Source organism: Sorex fumeus, unplaced genomic scaffold (genome assembly GCF_029834395.1).
Source record: "Sorex fumeus unplaced genomic scaffold, SorFum_2.1 ptg000131l, whole genome shotgun sequence".
Taxonomy (NCBI): Eukaryota; Metazoa; Chordata; class Mammalia; order Eulipotyphla; family Soricidae; genus Sorex; species Sorex fumeus.
In genome coordinates this window covers 28,933,128-28,957,458 of record NW_026606188.1, presented here as the reverse complement: position 1 = coordinate 28,957,458, position 24,331 = coordinate 28,933,128, and the positions used below count along the sequence as shown (strand labels likewise).

General features: G+C 36.5%; 1 protein-coding gene and 1 non-coding gene across 2 annotated transcripts in view; one reads left to right on the top strand and one right to left on the bottom strand.

Annotated features, from left to right (window-relative positions):
* The window catches only part of DPYD (dihydropyrimidine dehydrogenase), a 960,132-nt gene that overhangs the window by 105,068 nt on the left and 830,733 nt on the right, over nt 1-24,331 (top strand). Inside the window, exon 3 of the mRNA XM_056139087.1 lies at nt 16,242-16,324. Coding sequence (XP_055995062.1) covers nt 16,242-16,324 — 83 coding nt within the window. The remainder of the gene's footprint in view (nt 1-16,241; nt 16,325-24,331) is intronic.
* On the bottom strand, nt 6,071-6,177 carry LOC130015849 (U6 spliceosomal RNA). Its single transcript, XR_008791170.1, has one exon. It is a non-coding gene; the product is annotated as a U6 spliceosomal RNA (small nuclear RNA).

Sequence of the window (24,331 nt, the reverse complement as noted above, 5' to 3'; positions counted from 1 at the left end):
TCAATCTATTCACAGAAGGGTCTTTGAGATACTGAAGTCCTCTCATTTATTTGAGGATTATATCAATCAATGAACTGCTTAGCAGGGTCTAAGCTGATGTACTGAAATCTCCCTTTCAACTGCTAACAGAAGTTCAGGGTGGGTTGGGTGGGTGAGGGATGGGAAATCCTATGGACAGTGATGGAGGAATACTGAGACTTTAGCAGGAGGTGTGAGTAGTAACATTGTGTTCCTAAAATTTAAATATTCATACTCTTGTAAACCATTGTTACCTTAATAAGGAAAAAATCATAAATTTTATAAAAATGATATAAATAAAAATTATAGCACTTCATGAGTTAGGATATTGAGTTATAGACTTTTAAATAATTCATAAGTCAAGTGATTAATTACCATGAAAACTCAAAATATTTTGATTACCTGAAAGATCATGAAAATAACTAATATGCCATGTTTTATTGCCTTAATTAAGGGTTGGGAACATGAACGTGCCTTTGTGACTAACCATTGAAAACTATAGATGTTTGTTTTGTGTGTTTTCTCTGTGCTTGTGTTGCACTTATAATAAAATCCAGAGGAATAAAATAAAGAATTTAAATGTAAGTGTACACATGTAAGCATTGGAGATGAATAAAATGGACAGAGCTTCCATTCCTTCAGTTACTTATGTCTGACTTTCACCAGGTCATTGAACATAAGAAGGTGAGTTTACTCAGTGGGTTTTTGCCATTCATAGAAAAAAAATAAGTATAAACATACTGTTTAGGGAATATCTAAAAACTGAACTGGAATGAGAGCGCTTAAATGAACTAGGAATTTAAGCAAAGTCTTAAGCACAGGATATGAATCTAAATTATTCTTTAAATCCAATTTCCTCTGGCATTTTTTTCTTATCAGGTAATATATATGTATATATACATCTATATTTACATATATCAGTACCATCAGGTTAGCTTCTGACTTTTTCATGTATTTATGTTAGCTTATTTTCCTTCATCCTTTTAGCAATTCATTTACACTAAGTGTTAAGTATAAGGAAATCTTTCTCTTGGAGTCAAAGAAATAGTGCAGCGAGTAGATCACTTTCCTTTCACATGGCCAACCTGGGTTTGATCCCGCGGTATCCAGTATTGTCCCCAAGCCCCTCCATGAGTGGTCCTTGAGCACAGAACTGGGAATAAGCCCTGATCGCCACTACAAAAGGTTTCTTTTCTCCCTATATGAGACTCACAAAGATTTTTCTCTTTGATTCACCATTTTTTCTTTGCATCCTAAAAATATTTCTTCATAGTCAGTGAGTTATATGATAAAAAATAGATTAAATAGATTAAAAGTATATGTAAAGGTTTTGGGAGATTAAACTAACACAGCTAGATTTGTTTGGGCTGTAAAATGTCCATCAGGAAGGCTTAGCTTTTTGGGTCACACCCAGCAATGCTCAGGGGTTACTCCTGGCTCATGCACTCAGGAATCACTCCTGGCGGTGCTTGGGGGACCAAATGGGATGCTGGGAATCGAACCTATATCGCCATGTTGGCTGTGTGCAAGGCAAACGCCCTACCCGCTGTGCTATTGCTCCAGCCCCAGGAAGGCTTATCTTTAGTCTCTTGGAGAGGATGAATTAGAGATCAACAATGACAGTGATTTTTTTTTTGAATGATGAAATGACCTCTCACTGAAGTGCACGAATGCTCTATGATGTCTTTTTTGAAGTAAACTTTTCAAAATCTTCTGATTTCTTTTGCTTATAAACTTTGTTCATTCATCAGCTTTTTATTTCATTAGATCTTCCACGTAGAGTTTTCTAAAATTTAAATGTTACTGATTATGTTATGATTTGCTCGAGCGGGCCCAGTAACGTCTCCATTGGAGACTTTGTTGTTACTGTGTCTGGCATATCCAATACTCTCGGTAGCTTGCCGGGCTCTCCGAGAGGGGCGGAGGAATCGAACTCGGGTCGGCCATGTTGGCCGCTTGTAAGGCGAACGCCCTACCCGCTGTGCTATCGCTCCAATAATAGGTTGGCCCATGTAATGGTTTCATCTAATGCATGAGTACATTTTCATTTTAGTTTTGTACATTTGTTTCCATTATCTTGAATATTGTCAGCCAGAACATGATAGACCCAGTCCTTGTCAGAAACTGATTTTGTTAACTTTTTTGGCAAGATAAAGGTACCAGATATGGACATCTGATATTATATTTACATTAAAATAAAGCTAAATGGAAGATATTTTGGAGCAAAGTTATCTAGCCTTTATTTTTTACTCTTAGTTGAAGTTAAAATCTGACTAAATATGTGACTAAGTGTGTGTAAAATTCTCTAGAACATTCATTCAATGACCTTCAAAGCTCAACTAGTATATAGCAGGAAATCCAGTAGTAAATAAAATAAAAAGCTTCTGACTTCATGGAATTTAGCACTGAATATATGATATACTGTAATATATGATATACAGTTAAATATCATACATGTTATGAAGAATGATAGTAAAGCAGAGCAAACGGGCAGAGAGTAGTGGTGTATACATTTTCAGTCACAAGATGAAAAAGTTGCAGTTAAATAGAGATCTAATGAGATGACAGAGTAAGTCTTATGAATATTGCAGGAACAGTATTTCAGGCAGAGGGAACAACCTGGGCAACGTTCCTGAGGAGAACAGGCTCTTCGTGTACAAGGAATAGTGAGTGGACCTTTTTGTAAAGAAACAGTAAGGAAACTGAGATAGGAAGATTGGTTAGAATGATACAGATTAGAACATACAGAGATTGAAGATGAGAGGACTTCCTCCATTAAAATAGGACATTGTAATTACTCATATTCTTTTCAAGTTCAATTGTGCTATTTAACTTTTGGGGGCACCTTCCAAGCTATGCTTTGGGGCCACCACCAGTGTTCAGCTGAAGTCCTCATATACACCAGCTGTGTTCCAGCCCTTCTATGCATCTCTCTGGCTTCTGGCTCTATATTCAACCTTCCTTAAGTCAAGAGTAAGTGAATAATTGAAAAAGCAAATAACAATGGTTTAAAAATATATTAAGGATTTCATAGTAATTAAATATTTGTAGTGCCTAGCATACACTACTATTTGTTAAAATAATGATGCTGTGTTTAATCTGATTATTCTATAAATTTATTTGGCCCACTGTTTCCTTTTCAGAAAAAAATCACTTGATGACTCCCTGTAAATATATAGACCTGCTTTAAACAAACAGAAAGTGACCCCTTCAGATTTGCACAGTGGTAAATTTCCTCAGATTGTGCCAAGGCCTGCCCTGCCCTGAGGATGCCACACTTGGAGCAACGTCGTTTCAAATGATGGGAGACTGAGTTAAAAATCTTTATCCATGTAAAAATATCCATTTTTAGTTAGAAATTAAGATCAAAGAGTAAATATCTAATCTTGAATTTTACTGAACTCCTTAGATAAGAAAGAATAACAGGCAGGATTCTGCAGATTTTATTTTGTGTGTGGGGAGGTGTGGGGGTCTAGGGATGGTGGTGGAGTGGGTGGCGTGGCTGTACTTAGGGGTTATTCCAGACTCTGTGTTCAGTGACCGCACCTGACAGTGCTCAGGGACTGTATGTGGTCCTGGAGATTGAACCCCTGTGGGCTGCTTGCAAGGCAAGTGCCTTAGTTGCTGTGCTGTCTCACTGACTCCAGAAAAATTGCTTTCAATTTTAATTTTTGCTCATATTGGAAAAGTAATAAAATACCACTGAATTCTTAACTTGAATAGAGTTGAAATATGAAATACTTCAAGGTAAATATAACTAAAATATATTTGAATTTACTATGAAACAGGGCATGAAATTTTTTCTTTTCACTTAAAATGTGTCTGTCCCTCTCTTTCTGACTCACTTCACTTAGCATGATACTTTCCATGTTGGGAGACAAACACCCAAGAATAGTTGAGATAAGTACTAGAAGGTCTGCTCCACAGCATGGAAGCTGGCTGCATGTGCTGGGGGAAAACGCAGCTCAGATAGAGAAGGGAATACCAAGGAAAGGGTGTTTGGAGGACTCGTCCGGGATGTGAGACACATGCTGAAAGTAGACTATAGACCGAACACAATGGCCACTCAATACCTCTATTGCAAACCACGACACCCTAAAGGAAAGAGAGAGCAAAAGGGAATGCACTGCCATAGAAGTGGGGCAGGGTGGAGGGGGTGGGGGAGTGGGATGGTTACTGGGTTCATTGGTGGTTTAGAATGGGCACTGGTGGAGATGGATGGGTACTTGATCATTGTATAATTGAAACACAAACACAAAAACATGTAAGTCTACAACTGTACCTCATGGTGTTTCACTAATAAAAAAATAAAAGTAAAAAAATAAAATGTATAATAGGATTTCAGCAGTGCTTTCTTGTTTATAATATATTTATATATATATAATCTCATTTAATGTGTCCTCATAACTCTTCATTACTATCTACATCTTTTTGAACACATTCATAATTACTTTGATCACCTTATCTGTATCTTCACATGATGAGGAATTATTTCTAGATTGAGATATTAAGCATTATTCATGGACTATCCTAGGAAGACAGACATTTAAGTTGCAAAGCTGGAACTTAACATTTCCTGTCTCTGTATCTCCTACTTCTCCTTCTAAATTATATTTCACTGTGAGTCATGTAAGATTCTCCCAGACAGGGCCTTATTGTAAGCTGGCCACCATTAGCGAAATGACATTAGTCAAATATGATTATGTCTTAATGTTCCCTGAAAGGATTAGACTAGTTAAGACATACCGAAGGGAAAAGCAATTATCTATTGAAATATAAACCTCATGATTAGAACTGGAAATTGTATTATTGGTATTAGAATGTTCGTCTGGAATTCTAAAAAAATTCTAAAATAATTATAGCCAATATTGCTTGATTTGTAAGGAACTTTGGTGGGGCTAGTTTTGAGGCTTTTTGTTGAATGCCTAGGTTAAGAAAATAATATCTTAATAAAAACGTTACTTAAGGAGTCATTATTTGGAGATATCCAAACCTTAGGAATTTTCTAATTACATGAAAAATAAATTCAATCTTTCTATTTTTTTCCCAAATTACTTATGGCCTAAAGTAAACATTTAATCAACATCAAATCACCATAGAGTAAGAGTTATAATTTGTAGTGTGCTATTTTATTTAAATTATTCACATCTTAAAATGTGAAATTTGCCTGAGCACAGGAGCTTAAGTAAGCTTTAAGCCCATATGAGGCCCCCAGACCAATAAATAAAATAAATGTGTAAAATGTGAATTGTTTTCCCTGAAATGTGTGTTCTACTTGATGATTTTCCCCAAGGATCTATTAAAATAGAGTGTGCAACAGATTTCTAACCACCTGAGGTTTGTAATGATTGTTATTAAATGACTAATATATGGCAAGTGGTTCTCCAATTGGACATGGAATATACTTGCCTAATAGAAATTCCCTCATGTATTGAATTTTTGTGTTTTTTTTAAATGAATCTTTAAAAAAAAAACACATCACTGCCATGATATTAAGCATAGTTCCTGACACTCATTGGATGTAAATAGATGTTAAATTAGTAAATGAGCGAATGAAATGACTTTCATTCCAAATTTGGCAACAGGATTGGCTTTATTGGTTTTGAGGCTATATCTAATGATGTTCAGGGTTGTTATCTGAACTTGTTTCTGCTGGCTTGTTACTGCTAGCTTGTTACTCTGGAGAACAAAATGAAATTTTATATGATACTTTAATAAGTAATTTGAAAGGTTCATCTTCAGCATCATGATAAAACAGCAGTTGAAATTTTCCAAATATTTTATCCCTTGTTTTTTTTTTTTAATTTTTAAAAAATATAGCACAGTGGGTAGGACGTTTGCCTTGCATGCAGCCAACATGGCTGACCCGAGTTCGATTCCTCCACCCCTCTCGGAGAGCCTGGCAAGCTACCCAGAGTATTTCGCCCCCGCGGCAGAGCCTGGCAAGCTCCCCGTGACGTATTCGATATGCCAGACACAGTAACAACAAAGTCTCCAATGGAGACGTTACTGGGCCCGCTGGAGCAAATCGATGAACAACGGGAGGACCGTGACTGTGATAGAACGCTTCACGAATTTGTGTGTCATCCTTGCGCAGGGACCATGCTAATCTTCTCTGTATCGTTCCAATTTTAGTATATGTGCTGCCAAAGCGAGCATTATCCCTTGCTTTTTGAACTGATTATATTTATAACTTCTACTTCTTTGCAAACTTGCTCCTTTCTTACCTTTTGTGATATTAAAGGTAAGAATAGAAATTGTGTCAAATATAGATTTCAGGGGTCCGCTAACCCATTTAAAGTACATATGAAAGTATATAATATGTTTTGTGATTTATTGTTTAAGAGGAAAACATCGCGATGTTCATTATATTATTAGTGGGAGCTTACAAACAAAAGGTTCAAAAAAATCTTTTTTTGCACAATAGTATGTTTTACTTTTGAATTCTTAGGCATCATCTAGATAGAATACAAAAATGACCTTTCTTTCCTCACTTCATAAAGTTGGACCCATCAAAATTGTGGTGGGTACTCTTCCTCTTCTTCCTCTTTAATTGTTCTGCTCTTGCAAAATTTATTGAAAACCTTCTGTAGATTCAATATACTAAGTGATTTACACATATTTTCTCATTTATTTCTGCTGACAGCCCTGGAAGGTAAGAATATTTCACTTAGAGGAAATTGGATTAAGTAACCTGCTTAAGGACACCTAGCTAGTAGGCATTCACTCTGATTCAGAGAATTTTTTTTCTACCTTAGCCTTTCCCCTCCTTAATCTGGAAAAATGTGACTCATTTTAAAGTCATTTGCAGAAGTAACAAACTCATAGGCCTCTCAGTTCTTGAAGAATTAATTCTACCCTCTTCTTGGTATACTGTAGATTTTGGTTAAGTTGGAGTCTTATCTTAATCACCTTTATTTCTCTAATCCTTAGTGTAAGGCCTGTAAATAACCTACAGGTGATCCTTGATTTTTTTTTCTGAATTTAAAATTTAAGTGATTAAATTGTATTTTAGTTATTTTATGATTCTGAAGCTTGTTCTATAGCTGTGCAGTTTACTTTCTGTGCCCTTAATAATATAGAATTGAATATACTTATTTATTATAGCACTGCACTGTCCTCCCATTGTTCATTGATTTGCTCAAGCAGTCCCAGTAATGTCTCTATTGTGAGACTTTTTGTTACTGTGTCTGAGAGGGACTCCATAAACACTCGTGTCACTACGATACCATAGTTTGGAATTCCTTCAAACAAATGCATGATAAAGTGAATATAATAATTCGATACTGTGTATCGAATACATCTCGGTAGCTTGCCTGGCATTGCCGTGCGGGCGAGATACTCTCAGTAGCTTGCCTGGCTCTCCAAGGGGGCGGAGGAATCGAACCTGGCTCAGCCAGGCCGGCGGCTTGCAAGGCAAATGCCCTATGGGTGTGCTATCGCTCCAGCCCTATTTATTATTGCTTTCCAAATTACTACATTTAGTCTAGTATATAAAATTTAGATTCACCCTATTTGGCTCTAACTTTAGGATTATCTCATAAAGATTTATTTTTTTCATTCAGTCCTATGGTAGTATTATGAATTCTTATATTTAATTTTGAAGTTTTCTAATGTTTTTGCTTCTTTCAAGCTTCATCTAGCATATGAATCAGTACAGTCGCTATTTGATAGAATATGAGATTGCCTGGTATAGTTAAGCAAAGATATCTCAGTGACATTACTTAAAATTCTTAGCATTCAGAATTCTCATGTTATTTTGCTCCCACATTGCGATTGATATTCTCCTCATTTGTTTTATTATACTTTTATTCAATCTGTAGCACAGATGAGATAAAAAAATATACTGTAAAATCTATCACAGTTAGAAATCTAGACCTTCCTTCAACCCGTGGGATTATATTTGGCAAGAGGCCACCAAAATCAGTTCTTTTTTTGATGCTTAGTTACTAGTTTGTACTTTAATTGCTGCCAAAATCAGAGCACTTGGGATTTTAATTGCTCATTATATTTGTCACGGTAGTGTCACAGACCCAAATAAAGACTGCTGCATGCAAAATATTTATGGATATTAACTTGGTCTAAACATATGCATATTGGATTCTTTATTTTTCTGCATTGTGATGTATAGTTTATCTAAATACAAATACAGGAGAACTCGGCAAGAATGTGTTCCTCTTTAGTACTTTATTACTTAACTATTATACATCCTTCTCATATCTAAATTTAATGACAAACACCTTGAGAAGGTTTAATTTTTTTAAAAAAAATTATTATATTCACTTTATCATGCATTTGTTTGAAGGAATTCCAAACTATGGGTATCGTAGTGACACGAGTGTTTATGGAGCCCCTCTCAAAGTTGACTTTTGGTTTCAGTTTACTCTGTCACACTCTGATAGGCAGCAACTGGATGTTTGTTATGTCTAACTTTTGTCACAGATTTGGGCGTATTTCTCTAGTTTGTGCAAGGACTTTATTTTTTTGCTTCTTGACTTATAAAAGTTTAATTTTTTTTTATTGAATCACCGAGATAAACAGTTACAAGTTGTTCATGATTATGTTTCGGTCATACAATGTTCCAACATCCATCCCTTTACCAATGTACATTTCCACCACCAATACACGCATTTCCCTCCCACAACGTGTCCCCACCACAGCCTGCCTCTATGGCAGGTGCTTCTCTCTCTCTCTCTCTCTCTCTCTCTCTCTCTCTTTTCTCTCTCACTTTCTCCCCCCCTCTTCCTTTCGCTCTCACTATCTACTCTTTGGGTATTTTTATGGTGCCCTGTATCTCAATGGTATTAAATAATTTGAGTAGCATCTGTTAAAATTAAGCTATATTGAAGGCTGAATGTAACAACTTACTGTATTTCATTTTGATTTTGTTAAATGTCTTTAATTTATTTTATTGCTTTATATTCATCCTTAGACCTATCTTTTGATATTCAATGGGAAAATAAACTGATAACAAAATTTTGTTGGACTCTTTGAAATGTGCATGAAAATATTCATGAATGAATTGACAGCTAATCAGAGTAGGTAGAACTCTTAATCACTAAAATACGGGTTATTAAAAAAATTAAGAAATATTGGAAAGGTAAGTCAGTTGACTGGCATGTCCTGACCTGGATTTCATCTCAGGCACCACATGTGGCTCCCACTGGAGTGATCCCAGAGAACAGAGACAGAAGGAAGCACCGTTGGGTGTGGTCGCAAAAACAATAAATGCAATATAATTGACATTGTGAAAAACCAAATTCGTCCCAAACTTAAAAAGATCTAGTTTATTTGTGAGTTATATTATGACAGTAATAGACATTAAATAGACATTAAAAGAAACTCAATTTGGGGGCTGGAGTGATAGCACAGCAGAAAGGGTGTTTGCTTTGCATGTGGCCGACTCAGGTTCGATTCCCAGCGTCCCATCTGGTCCCCTGAGCACCGCTAGGAGTAATCCCTGTGCATCACCGGGTGTGACCCCCCCCTCAAAGAAAATGAAGCTCAATTTATAATAAAAAATTGAAAGATCCTGGGGCTGGAGTGATAGCATAGCAGGTAGGGCTTTTGCCTTGCACACGGCCCAACCTGGTTTCGATTCCCAGCATCCCATATGGTTTCCCGAGCATGGCCAGGACTAATTCCTGAGTTCATGAACTAGGAGTAACCCCTGTATATCTCTGGGTGTGACCCCCCAAAAAGCAAGAACAAAACAAAACAAAAATTTAAAAGATCCTGAAAAATTGAAAAAGACACACCTTGTTTATGTAACATTTTGAGGCAATCTGAGTTATTATTTCTTTTCTAGTTTTTTTTTCACCAGGGCTGAACTCGCCAGTTTATTTATTTATTCATTTATTTTTTATTAGCAAAACACCATGTGGTACAGTTGTTGACCTTACAAGTTTTTGTCCTTGGGTTTTGGTCATACAGTGATCGAATACCCATCCCTCCACCAGTGCCCATTCTCAACTACCAATTGTCCCAGTAACCCTCCCGCCCCTTCCATACCCCCATCCCATCCCGCCTCTGTGGCAGGGCATTCCCCCTTGCTCTTTCTCTCATTTTGGATGCTAAGGTTTGCAAAAGAGGCATTGAGTGGCAAACATGTTCGGTCTATAGTCTACTTTCAACATGCATCTCCCATCCTGGGAAATCCTCCCAATACCCTTTGCTTGGTGTTCCCTTCGCCATTTAAGCTACCCTTTCCCATAGCACGTGCGGTTGGCCTTCAAGCCATGGAGTCAACCTCCTATAATTTATCTCGACTATTCTAGGATGTTTATCTCCTATTTTGTTATTTTATATTCCCCAGATGGATGCAATCTTTCTATGTCTGTCCCTCTCTGCTGGCATAACTGGACACCACATGCAAAAAAAATGGGCTTAGACCTTGACCTAACACCATGCACAAAATTCAGAACAAAATGGATTAAATATCTCAACATCAGGCCAAAATCCATAAGATACATCAAAGACAAGGTCGGCAAAACCCTCCAGGATATTGAGGCTAATGGCATCTTCAAAGACGACACTCCACTGACCAACCAACCAAGTGGAAACAGAGATAAACAAATGGGACTATCTTAAATTTTCTAGTTTTTTTTTTTATAAATTTGTTTTTTTCCTAATTGTGATCGTTTTGTACAATATATTCAGTTTTATAGTGTTCAAAAATATGATAAATGTTGTCTTTTTAAAAGATGTTCTCTCTGAAAAATTGGGATTTTCACTAAATATTTCATTAACATGAAAATGGTTGGAGTTACATTTACGAGCCTAAAAGGGAAATATATTTTGGTATAGATATGTGAAAGTTTTTAGTTATCTAAAGTGCAATACTATCTTTTACCCTACTTTGTCTGATTGTCATTAGTGTTCAGAAGGCAGGGCACCCTAGCAGTAATTCTCAGCAGGTCAGCATGCCAGGGTTGAAAGCAAGTTCTCTAGGATGCAATGCTGCCCAGGCCCTGGGGATACGCAGCTTACCCTGGTAATGCTGGGTGCCTTTATGACCACTCCCAGCAGTGCTCAGGAGGCATCCAGGACGGACTGCACTTGGTGACACTTGAGGGACCATGTGTTGGAATTGAAACCAGGTCTGTCGGGAACAGACTGATCATCTGTAACTGCTGTACTATATCCCACACCCAAAATTCATTTTACTTTAAAGGCTTAGACTAATTTTTAGTTTTTTTTTTTGTTTTTGGGGCCACTCTCAACAGTGCTTTGGGTTTATTCCTGGCTCTGCGTTTACGGATCACTGCTGGCAAGGCTGGGACCACTTGTGGGGCAGGAGATCAGAACCTGGGCTACCCAGGAGTAATGCAAGCGCATTATCTCCTGTACTATCTTTCCATCCCCTGAACTTACTTTTTGTTCCACAAGTAATGGAGAAGTGCTTTAAAAAGGTGCATGCAATTAAAATAATTTAGTCACTCATCATTGCAATTATAATGATATGTGATTCTTTAAGATTATTCTCTATATAGAGAAATGTTCATAATTTACTTAATGAAATATCAAAGGCTTATGGGAATAAGATGCAGTCACAAGAATTGGAATTTCTAACAGATATTATAATAATAAAATAGGGTCTTTTTCCTGTTAGTGTGAAGCTATCATTTACCATATCAACTTCTTTATATTCACTCTTAATTTTAATTGGTTGAAATTTGATAAAAATGGAATTCTTCTAAAATGTTTTCTTGCAGTGTATTTATACATGGAAAGAAAATGTCTTAAATAAACAGTTCCATGATTTTTCACAAAACGAATTAAAACAGTGATCTTGAAAGACCTTAAGAACCTTCTGAAGTCTGCAACATTATAAGATTTTAAAAGTAGTTACTTTTTGAGACATAGTTCACACACAATTCTTGGGTAATGTATATTTTATGAGACAAGATTCTGACATGAATCTTTAGTTTGTGACTATTCGGTTATTCCATTGTGGTTTGTTTAAAGTCTTGAATTGTCTTGACACCTTGTTAAAATTAAACTGACCACATGTGTTAAGTCTTTCTTTTATTCTTGATTTCTTTCTGTTGCTGCCTTCCCTTCTTACCCCACCCAATCTGGATTACTATAGGGTTGAATGAAGTATTGAAGTGTGGAAACCAGGGATCCATAATTTTTTTGCGGGGAAGGGCTCACACTAGCTCTGCTCAAAGTTTACTCCTGGCTTTGTGCTTAGGGATCACCATTAGTGGGAGCCAGGGATTCTGGAGTTCTAACCCTGAGGGATACAAGTAAGGAAAGTACCTTATCTTGTTTAGGCAATCTCTCTCAGGTCCCAGAATTCTTTTTTTTTTTTTTGTTCAAGGTTGTATTGTGGATTCTTGGCCCTTTGTATTTGTTCATAAATTTTACTCATTAGGTTTGTCAAATTTTTTAAAGAAAATAGTCGGAATTTTGATGAGAATTGTGTTGATTTTCAGTTCAGCCTGGCAGAATATCACTCAAACAAGATTAAGTCTTGCATGTACCTGATTCAAGTTCAATTCTGTTTACTGTGTTTGGTCCCTGGAACACTGCTCAGAGTACTTCTTTTGTTAAAGTATTCAACTGAATTTCACTGAATTTTTTTGTGTCTATACATGGGATTGCTTTTTTAATTTTAATTTTTGGGTTATTTATTTTAGCATTGTCTTGAATAGCATGTGAATGTGATATTTATTCATATGTACCCTTTTCTGTCAGATGAGCTCTATACTGTGTATTTGTGAGATGTGCTCCTTACTCCATGTAGTTGTATTAGTTGTGGTTTATTGTCACTGGCATGTAGTGTTTTCCTTGTCCTATATACTAAAATTTATGTAGTCCATGTTGTGTATTTGGGTTGTTTCTAGTTTTCAGCTTATTTCATGACTTTGCCTGGCTTTCTCCTTGGGGATTTCCTCCCAGCAGTGTCAAGAAACCATGTGATTATGGGGATTGAACCTGATCTTTGGTATCCAGAGCAGGCATTATAGCCCTCTGAGTTATCTTCCTGGGCCACTAGTTTGAACAGATTTTACTATGAACATTTCTGTATTTAACTTCTGGTGAACATGTACGTCTTTTCTATGTATATTTCTAGAGATACTGCTTAGGTCTTTGTTTGTTTTGGGTAACATCTGGCTGTGCTCAGTCATGATTCCTCGCTCTGTGCTGAGGGATCAATCCTGATGATGCTCAGGGGACCACCTGCCCTGCCAGGAATTGAACCTGGATTAGTCACGTGCAAAGCAAGAGCATTAACAACTGTACTCTTCCTCTGCCCACAGCTGTTCAGCTTTAGAAGTTTCTGTCAGATGTTCATGTTGAGCATCTTTTGCTTGAAAATGAATATTTGAATATTATTTCCATTCAGTGCTGATATATGGCTTTGTTCTCTTTTCATTCTTTTATATTTATTTGTCGAATTTATTTACTATTAATGTAAGTAAAGTTTACTATGATGTTGTATGGGAAATTAGATGTTTCCTATACTAGAATGAACATAGGCTCCTTTTATCAGATCATTGAATTTGTGAAACTGATTCATTTTCAGTGGAAAAATGATAATCTTCAAGTTGTACTAATTTATCTACCTATATACTGATTTTCTATATCATACTATGAATAAATATACTTTTCAAATAGATGTCCTGACTTTAGATTAAATGTAAAAAAGTAAATATTTGTGATTGAAGACAGGCAAAATTCATAATTATCTTGAGGAGCTCAAAGATTTCTTAAAGTAAACACAGAGAGCAATACTCTTCTAAACCAGCAGTTGTACTGAACCTTGTTATTTTCATGAAAAAAATTATAAAAATAAGACAAGTCATAAAAATAAGACAAGACATGGAACATGATATGATATTTGTAATGTACATTTCTGAAAGAGGATTTCAATTCAAGTTTTAATTCACAATTGAAATTTTATAGATACGTTATAGTTATTTTAAATATTATATTTTAATAGTATAATTATGCAGTTATGTTAAGGAGAATCTTTAAGTCCTTAATTTAATTTTACACTAAGTACTTAATGTGAAATATTACAGGTATTAATAAAATTTAATTCAATTACTTCTTGTACATGGACATTACCATAGGTTTTTATTCTCTGGCATATGTATTTATAATTAAATATGGAAATACATCAATATTTAAGATTATTAGTTGTTTTATTTGTTAAATTTACAGTTATCTACTTGTATATCCAGGATATACAAGACACTACTAGAATTGTGCAAGAAAAAAACCTCCAACCCCATCAAAAAATGGGGAGAAGAAATGAACAGAGGCTTCATCAAAAAAGAAATACAACTGGCCAAAAGCACATGAAAACATACTTGATATTGCTAATCATCAGGGAGATTGTTGCAAGTCAGAGCAACAATCTTACACCACAGAGACTGGCACATATCAAAAAGAACAAGAACAACCAGTGCTGGCACAGATGTGGAGAGAAAGGGACTCTCTTTCAATGTTGGTGAGAATGCCAACTGAGTCAGCCTTTTTGGAAAAGAATCTGGGCATTTTTTAAAAAACTAGAAATTGAGCTTCCATATGGCCCCACAATGCCACTTCTGGAACTATACATTGAGGGTACAAAAAAGCACAGCAGAAATGGCATCTGCACCTGTATGTTCATCGTGACTCTGTTCACAATAGCCAGAATCTGGAAACAACCTGAGTGCCCAAAAACAGATGACTGGTTTAAGAAACTTTGGATCATCTGCAGAATGGAATACTATGCAGCTGTTAGGAAAGATGAAATCATGAAATTTGCTTACAAGTGGATGGACATGGAGAGTCTTATGCTACGTGAAATGAGTCAGAAATAGAGGGACAGACATTGAATGACTGCACTCATTTATGAATATAAAATAACATTTTATGAGATTGACACCCAACGACAGTATACACAAGGGCTTGAAAGATTGCTCCATAGTTAGAAGCCGGCCTCATGAGCTGGGGGAGAAGGCAGCTGGAATAGAGAAGGGATCACTAAGTCAGTGATGATTGGAGGGATTGTTCGGGATGGGAGATAATGTGCTGAAAGTAGATAAAGGACCAAATATGATAGTCTTTCAGTATCTATATTGTAAACCATAATGCTCAAGAGTAGAGAACGAATATGGGGGAAATTGTGTACCACTGAGGCAGGTGGAGGGCTGGCATCTGGAGGTGGATACTGGGGACTTTAGTGGTGGAAAATGTGCACTGTTGGAGAGATAGGTGTTTGATCATTTTATGACTGAAATTCAAACATGAAAGCTTTGTAACTAACTGTATCTTACGGTGATTCATGTAAAAACATAAAATAAAAAAGAGCAGCTATTTGTATAAAAGTAGAACATAAAATGGTTTAAAGACAAAAAAAAAAGTAATACAGGTCTATGGGAAAAAAATTACGGTTATCACTAAAATGCCACTACACTATAAGAAATATAATTTGTCAAATATGGAAACCTCTTTGGGTTCATCTTTTAAAGTGTATTGAAGTAACATTGGTTCACAATAGTGTAAATGTTTGTATGTAAACGTTTGAAGGGCATCAACTTCCCGCAGCACCCCGTTTCCTCTGCTGCTCCTCCCAGCATTGCCCAATGGACCCCTTCCATTCCATTCCTTCCACAATTGAGTCCAAAATATTATATGTAATATTCTCAAAATTTATTAGCATTCCATAAGTTTAAGTTAGTTTTCATATATATAAAGTATAGTTACATTGTTGTAAAATTAATACTCTTAGCTAAGAAAATTTAGCCATGCTTAGAATCTGATATGATGTCACTTAGATATTGGAACTAGACTTATGCATTTTAAGATTTTTTTAGGACTCAATATTTTCACAGTTCATTTTAATTTCAAACTTATTTTCAGATATTTTTCTTTTGAATTTAAACTGGCTTTGATAGATTTGAAACTGTTTTAGAGAACTAATATCCCTCTCAAACTCTCCAAGTTGTACTACTTTAATATAAAATTCATTTCTTCCTTCTGCCTAATTTTGAAAAATTGATAAAAAAGACTTCTGAGACAGCAGTATCATCAGACGTTTTTATTTTGTTACTGTTGAATTCCCACTGTCAATTTTAATGAATCCTACCCAATTAAAGTGAGGTGCCTAGATTCCATGAGTACATAATCAATATAATCGATTCTATTTTTACATCATTGCATAGATATAATTTCATTTTAGGATGATGGAGGATTAATGTCTTTTTAAAAATAATATCTTGCAGAACTGCGAGAAGCTGGAAAATAATTTTGATGACATCAAGCACACGACTCTTGGTGAGCGAGGAGCTCTCCGAGAAGCAATGAGGTAAGTCTGAGTCACCATAGCAACAGTCACAGATGTGGTAAAGAAAAAGTCATTCTTCATTATTGGGGGAACAAATGAGTTCATTGCCACCATTCAGCTCTGTTCTCTAAGGTATTAATTTGTCAGTGGAGAGACTTCCCTTGAGGCTGTACTTTGGTTTTGAAGCTGCATAAATGTTAAGCCTCAGTGCACAGTAAAAAATGTAAATGTTTAATTTGTTACTTAAAATGCTTAAGGGGTGTCTTGTTTTATATTTATACTAAACTGTGTGATTTAATGGAAATATTGTTCATCTGAATTCTGCCTGTATATTAAAAATAAACAATACAATGGTGCTTATACTGAGTATTAGTTCTCCTAATTAATATTTAATTAAAAATGAGGTACTTGCAATTTCACATTCTATTAGATTTTATAAGATCATATCGGAGTATTTTAATACTGATTTACATCTTCACATTATTGCAAAGCATATAGAGGAACTTTCTTCAAATACAGTAGTTTATAATAAGCCTAATGTTTTCTTTTTTTCTTTTCCCCCCACATTTTAACACTACTGCTGTTTCTGAATATTTCACTAATATCTCCCCAAAGTTGATGCCTTTTAAAAAACTTTTAGGAGGCGTTCCTTAAATACATCCGGTCAGGATCAGGAATAAATTTTTGCTAGATAACAAATGTGTAAGGAATAAAAATTATCTTTATGATTAGAATAAGACAACATATTATTTTAATCTTAGAAGTTCTAGGTTTGAATCTTCAAGTGGGATACTTTTCACCGTCTTTGCACAGAGACATTTTATTTATTTAACCCATGAAGCTAAATTGATTTTTAAGATACCTTTTCTTCTAACAGTGATCATTTTTATGCAGCTTTAATCAAGACAGAAAACATCTTTAAAGAATAAACATGAGGTTTCCTAGAAGGGTAGTTGGATATGATTTTGTTATTGCTAGAACACAGTTACCATATACTTTAGTTTAGAAGCTTCTCTCATTTAGTAACCTCCCTTTTACCATGCAAGCAGCAGGGGAAAGTAATTAAATTTAATAGAAGCTGCCCTCATTTTGAAGCCACTTCTATTTAAAACCACAGGGGGAGGTAATTAAATTTAATGGAAACAGTAGCTTCTACACAAAGATACATGGTACTTCTGTATAGATGATTATGATGTCACAAAAAGAGGAATAATATATTACTAGTTCTGAGAAATTACCAGCTGGAGCAAGTGAGCCTATTTTATTGTTAATGTCTTTACTAATAAAAATAGGAGAAAAAAATGAAATAGAGCACACAATAGAGAATTTGAATCTTTATAAAAAGTTATTGAAAATAATGGTAAATTAACAATGAAGTATAAAGTATCCCATGGAAAAGACTGGTGCAAAAATTATGAATAAACTTCTTTTCCGGCATGGTCTTGCTTCTTTACCTTAAGCACCCTAAGTGATAGTTGAATACATCATTTTTATAGGTTTATTGTATTAATTTTAAATAGATCAATAATGTACTCCAATGTTTGTTTATAAACTACAGCTAGTCTTGGAATATATTTATTAAGTTTTAAGTAAACATGAAGATTCACCAGAAAACAAAGAGAATGCTAGCTCTCAAGTTTTTGGATAAAAGAACTGAAGGCCACCGCCATAGACAGAATTGCAAAGGGGCAATGTGAATGAAAATGAATGGGAGCGAGGGAACTGTAATGAACAAGGAAAGGACATGTAATTAGTATAGGGAATTCATCAAGAAAAAAATGAGTTTTGGGAGAACTGTGTCTGAAGAGATTATTATAATCTGTCAAATTTTGTAATACTTGTCATTTTAGAAAATACTAGGGAGTTGTTTATTTTTAAGAAAAGAGAGAACTACTAAGAAAAGCAAGTATTTTCTATGTAGTCACTTCTCAATCACCAATGCTGCAAAATAAAGCAGTATTGTAGATAATTTCAGCTAAATTAAATTATATGACTGTATATACTTTGTTGACATTGGCTACATATTTTACACACATTCACATATGCACATTCCTTGTAATGTTCAGATTCATTAACAATTAAAGCAGTCAATGACTAAAACCATTTAACTATCTTATATACTGTGGGCACATCACATTTTTGTTTTATGTATGCCTTTAGAAAATGGAGCAAAGGCTTATACTGTGTATGTGTGAAACAGAAAACCAAATGTGATAACGCCATGGGACTGAAAGAGTCAGAGAAAACACGGAGGGATAAAAGTAATTATTCGTTCAACTGCGGTCAAATTTTGCCCAAATTGAAGGATGTCTGGATCTAGGAGAACCTGGAGATGTGAGATCAGATCTTGTTTTGCATGTGGAGAGACTAGTTTTGAGTAAAGGCATGGAGACCTGTAATTGCATAGGCTGTTTCAAGAGCATGAAGTGGTCTGACATAGGACAAACATTTTCAAGTATCTATCAACATATGTTTTCTTACCAAACTTACACAGGCAGAATTTTTCAGCCAGTAATATCTCTTTTCAGTAATCCTTGCATAGAAATAGAGCAGTATAAGGTTGGCAGGTATGATAGAAACAGTTTAGAATGTCAACATGGAAGGGGATGGGATACAGAAAGACACACAGAAAAATTTCAGTTGGTCCAGTAATTGGTGTCTGAAGAGCTGGAAATATATATATATATATATATATATATATATATATATATATACAGATAGCACAGCGGTAGGGCGTTCGCCTTATAAGAGGCCAACATGGCCGAACCGAGTTCGATTCCTCCGCCCCTCTCGGAGAACCCGGCAAGCTATGGAGAGTATTCGATATGCCAGACACAGTAACAACAAAGTCTCCAATGGAGATGTTACTGGGCCCACTCGAGCAAATCGACGATCAACGGGAGGGCCTTTACCTTTACCTTTATATATAAATTATATATATATATATATATATATATATATATATATATGGGCTGGAGCAATAGCACAGCTGGTAGGGCATTTGCCTTGCATGCAGCCTACCTGGATTCAATTCCTCTATTCCTCTCAGAGAGCCTGGCAATCTACCAAGAGTATTGTGCCCACACAGCAGAGCCTGGCAAGCTACCCATGGCATATTCAATATGCCATGGACAGTAACAACAAGTTTCACAATGGAGATGTTACTGGCGCCCACTCAAGCAAATTCATAAACAACGGGAGGACAGTGCTGCAGTACTACAGTATGCATATATATGTTTACATACATACATACATACATACACACATATACACATATATACATACATATGTATGTGTATCTCTGGAGCAAGTAACAGGGACGAATGGAGACATTATTGGCTCATGCTCGAGCTTCGATGAGGAATGGGATGACAAGTGAGACAAGTGATATACATATTTTCTAGATATACGTATTTTCTAGAGGCTGGTTTCATAGAATATAGCTCACTTTGATAAAGAATTGAAATTATTTTAGGGAGACATTGAAGGTTTTGTAAAAGAAGAGGGTAACAAGTTTATATATAAAACAAAGAACTTTGTAGAATTCTAGCAGAAGATATAAGTCTATAGTTATCCATTTATTTAATAAACATTTACCGAGTTTCTCTAATATGCCAAGTGTGGAATCACAAACACCAGTGAATTGCAGTTGCTGCCCTCAAGGAGCTAACCTTCTACTCGGAGAGACAAGTAACAGAAACCAGCTGTTGAATGTGGAAATTCAGTGAACTTTTTCCCTGGGCCCAGAGCTCGTGGGCATTTTTCCTTGGGCCCACACTCCAAACTGTTGTTTATCAATGGGAACATCCTCTACTTTCTCAGGCTTCACCTCTGTAGCCTTCAGGTGGGCCCTGGCAACTTCATGGGTGATTCCACCCTGAGCCTGTGCAGGTAGGAGAAGCTGGAGCAGAAATGAGTCTCAATATTGACATTTGGTGATTGCTGTGTTTTGGGCCTGTTAACAAACTGGTCCTATGCCCTTGTTTACAAAGGGTTCACTATTTCTGTGAGCTTAGAATGCAAAAGAGAAGATTGCATCCTCGCTTTACCCTGTATGCCACATCTAGTTCCTTTATGTGGGCTGTTTTTTCAGAAGTCTCAAAGCTGTTCAAGAACTAAACTTGGGATTCGTTTTAGACCCCTCTGTGCTGCCCCTGATTTCCAGATTTGAGTCCATGACGCCAGAGATATAAAACAACGAGGAAGTTCAGCTTCTTCTGGAATCTGCTGGCTAAAAAATGCAGATATTTAATTAGGTTTTAGTTCACACCCATGATGGGGGAAAAAAGCAAGTACTTGTTTTGATAGCAGAGTAGAGGGTTCTAGTGAAAGAAATGAGAGTGCTAGAGCGATCAGTGACCCGTCAAGACAGAGGTCGGATGGTTGCAAATGTCAGTCGTGGTGTGTGCAGAAATTGAGAAATTTGCAAGTATTTTGAGTATAGATTTGAGGACACTTTGTAACTTAATAGCCTCAATAAATCATTCACTTGATTTATGTGTGATGTTCTGTTTAAAACCTTTTTAAAGTTTCTTATGCTTTTGAAATAAAATCTAATTTATATGTGTGTTCTCCTAGCTAGTAAATCCTGCCTAGGGCAGGATGACTGTGACTTGGAGCTTCTTCGTATCCTTAACTTTCCCTCAGATGTTCTCAGTAACTCTTTTTCCAATTATTGATGAAGGGAAAGGTAAGAAGAAGGAGAGCAGATAGGGCAGAGATGCCTCCAGACCCTGTGCCAGGGTGTGTCTCATATCTGGGGCACATCAGAATGGAGGGTTGAGCCTTCCACCCACCCAAACCGAGCCCTGACAGCCAAAAACTTCCAGAACCTAATCACGACCATGCTCATGGCCTTACTCCACAGGCTGGGATGAGCCTTATCTAGGGATGGATCTGTTGAAAACCTCGGGTATGCAGATTTTGTGACTGAAATCTCCAGTCTCTTATGGAGCTGGGGATGGGTGACCTCTTCCCATCCTCTTGTTCTTCCAGGAGCCTGGCAGTTATGCCCATGAACTGCCTCTGGCTCCATAGAAGCTCGTTAAGTGGCCATGATCCAGAGACTCATAAATAAATTTCAAAAGAAATCAGCAAGCCTTAGAGATGCTTCTGAACACCAAAATCACCATCTAGTTAAAAATTTAACTCCAGCTGTATGACCCAATCAAAATTTAAGAATTCTTGTAGCACACTACTACAGGACATCTCATACTATCCACCACTGATATATCAGGAATAGCACACCACATTGGATGGGATGTAAAGTAGTAGGCAACCAATCTCTATTAAGAAAAATATTAATACACAATGCTTAACCTGTAACTCCATGCTAGTAATCTCTTATACAAGGGCTTAATGGCTCTAGGGATACAACAATCTGCACATGCTTTCTTCTAAAAGATATCTTTCTTTGATCATTTTAGTGAAATTATTATAACAAGCAATACAAAATAAATTAATTAAGGCCTGTTATTGGGGCAGGCTTGGGTGGTGATTGGGAAAATATAATGTTGGTGGGAAGGTGAAACGGTGGTGTGATTGGTGTTGGAATGTAATCTTCATGAATAACTATAGAAAGAAATAAAATTCAAAAACAGAAGAAGGAGATCTATTCAATGTAATACGAAATTTTTATTTGAATATTTAACTCTAATCGAACTCGGTTTGGCCATATTGGCTGTGTGCAAGGCAAACGCCCTACTGTTGTGCTATCGCTCCTCCGCCCCTCTCGGAGAGTCCGGCAAGCTACCGGGAGTATCTCGCCCTCACGGCAGAGCCTGGCAAGCTCCCCGTGACGTATGCGTTATGCCAGACACAGTAACAACAACAACTCTAATAAGTTCTCACTGAAAATCCTCAAGAGTTCTTGGAAACTGTCACATTAAAGAAATTACTACAGTGGAACTGAATAGGCAAACTTAAACAAACATTTGTTAAATTACTACTACAGGGTCAGAGCAATAATACAGCTGGTAGGGCAGACACTTATCTTGTGCATGGCCCAGCCAAATTCAATCCTGGCATTCCATATGGTCCCCAGAGCACCATCAGGAATTATTCCTGAGTGCAGAACCAGGAGTAACCCTTGAGCATCACCAAACCCATTATAAAAGATTCAGATCACTTCTGATATCAGGTGGTAATTTGTGCTCATATTCTCATTCTGCTTATTCTGGTTCATGATGTTGATTCACCAGTCAATTCTAGTAGATAAGGTTTCAGAGCAGAAACAGACTATGGACTGGAAGGATCCCCTCCCGCTGCACCATATCTCACAGACACACTCACTTAGATGGGCTTTCTGGAGTGCCAGTGAACCTTAACATGCATATCTTTTGGATGTGGGAGAAAACCCAAGGAGAATACCAGGAGCAAACTCAGGCAGTGCAAACTTCACAGAGACACTGACTCCAACCCGGAGTTGGTCCTTTTGATCTCATCAATGTTACAATGAAACTATATTGAATTAAAGGAGTGTGAACAAAACAGTATTTGAAGACCTTCTGTAGACTGAGTGACATAGGGGGAGAGAGCAAAGAAGAGGATGAAGGTAGACGATTTTGATTTTCAATGAATTTTACATAATTATGGCGTACTTGTGTAAATTTGCAATAGAGGGTGGAAAATACAATTCTAAAACTGGGGAAAGGACTGGACTTGATGTGCACATTTGGGACTTGTTAGCATTTTGATACTTAGAACTAAAGGGAAACTTGTGATACCCTAGTTAGTGCCTGGAATCAGCAAGGAGAATCTAACCAGATACCTAAGAAAATATTGGGTTTAGAAAAATGTGTGTCATGGAGAAACCTTTTTGAGAATTTAAAGTTTTGCTATAGCTCTGTCCTATAGAGTAAGTTAGGAATATAGCATGTTTTACCAAGGAAGGAAGGAATCAATGGCTTTCTTGTCTAGGGCTCAGAGACACATGGACATATACAGTAGTATTGCCTATGGGAGAACTTCTTCGATAATAGAATGTTCTGTATCTGTGCTGTTCATTATGATACCCACTGGTCATATGTGGTTACTGAATGTGGCTAGTGTAACTGAAGATTGAATGTTTAATTTAATTTTTAATTTAAATGTAAATAGTTGCATGTGGTTAGTGGCTATGGTTTGGACAACTCACCCTAGAGGGATGTTTTTGAGTTGCTAATGTGACTTTCAACAGCCTCTCACTGAAGGAATTCTTTTTTAATGGAACCAGGAGGGAAAAGCTAAATTATGTTCACACACAGCACATATACTGTACATACATACTATTCAATAAATGTATGTAAAAAGTGGATTTATGAGATAATAATACATATAAAACCCAAAGTCCAAGCGATTTTTATATGCAGGACTTTTTTTCTCTAAAGTTGTGATGGAAATAAAGACCAAGAGAATTAACAACAGAAATACTAGTATTAATGAGAACTTCAGGAGCCAGAGAGATAATACAGAGTTAATGTACCTGCCTTGCATGTGACTAACCCTGGTTCTATATCTCCCCTGTCACCCCTGAACCACATATGTCCCCTGGCTACCTCCAGGACACTAGGAGTGATCCCTGAGTGCAGAGCAAGAGTAATCACAGGACACACATGAGGGAGAAAGATAGAGGGGGGGAAAGGAGGTCACATTGAATGTCAAGATCGAAATTCATGCAATTTTTTAATGTTTGGGGACGACATCCAGCAGAGCTTAGGACTTACTCCTCGCTCTGCCTTCAGGAATCACTCCTGGAAGCCTTGGGGAACCAATTGTGATGCTGGGGATCAAACCTGGCTTGGCCCCATGCAAGGCAAGTTCCCTGCCTGCAGTACTCTCACTCCAGTCCACGGTTTTATGGTTGTAATTGAGATTAAGTTCTATGAAGACCCTATGAATCTATTATGCAATAAAATACCTTCACTCATGCAGGAATGTTCACTTATTCACTATAATATTTAAATAGTTGTTTTTCTATTTGACCACATTAGATAAATGAGAAATAGTCTACTAGTTTTCAGAAATGACTTCTCAACGTTTGGATAGGTA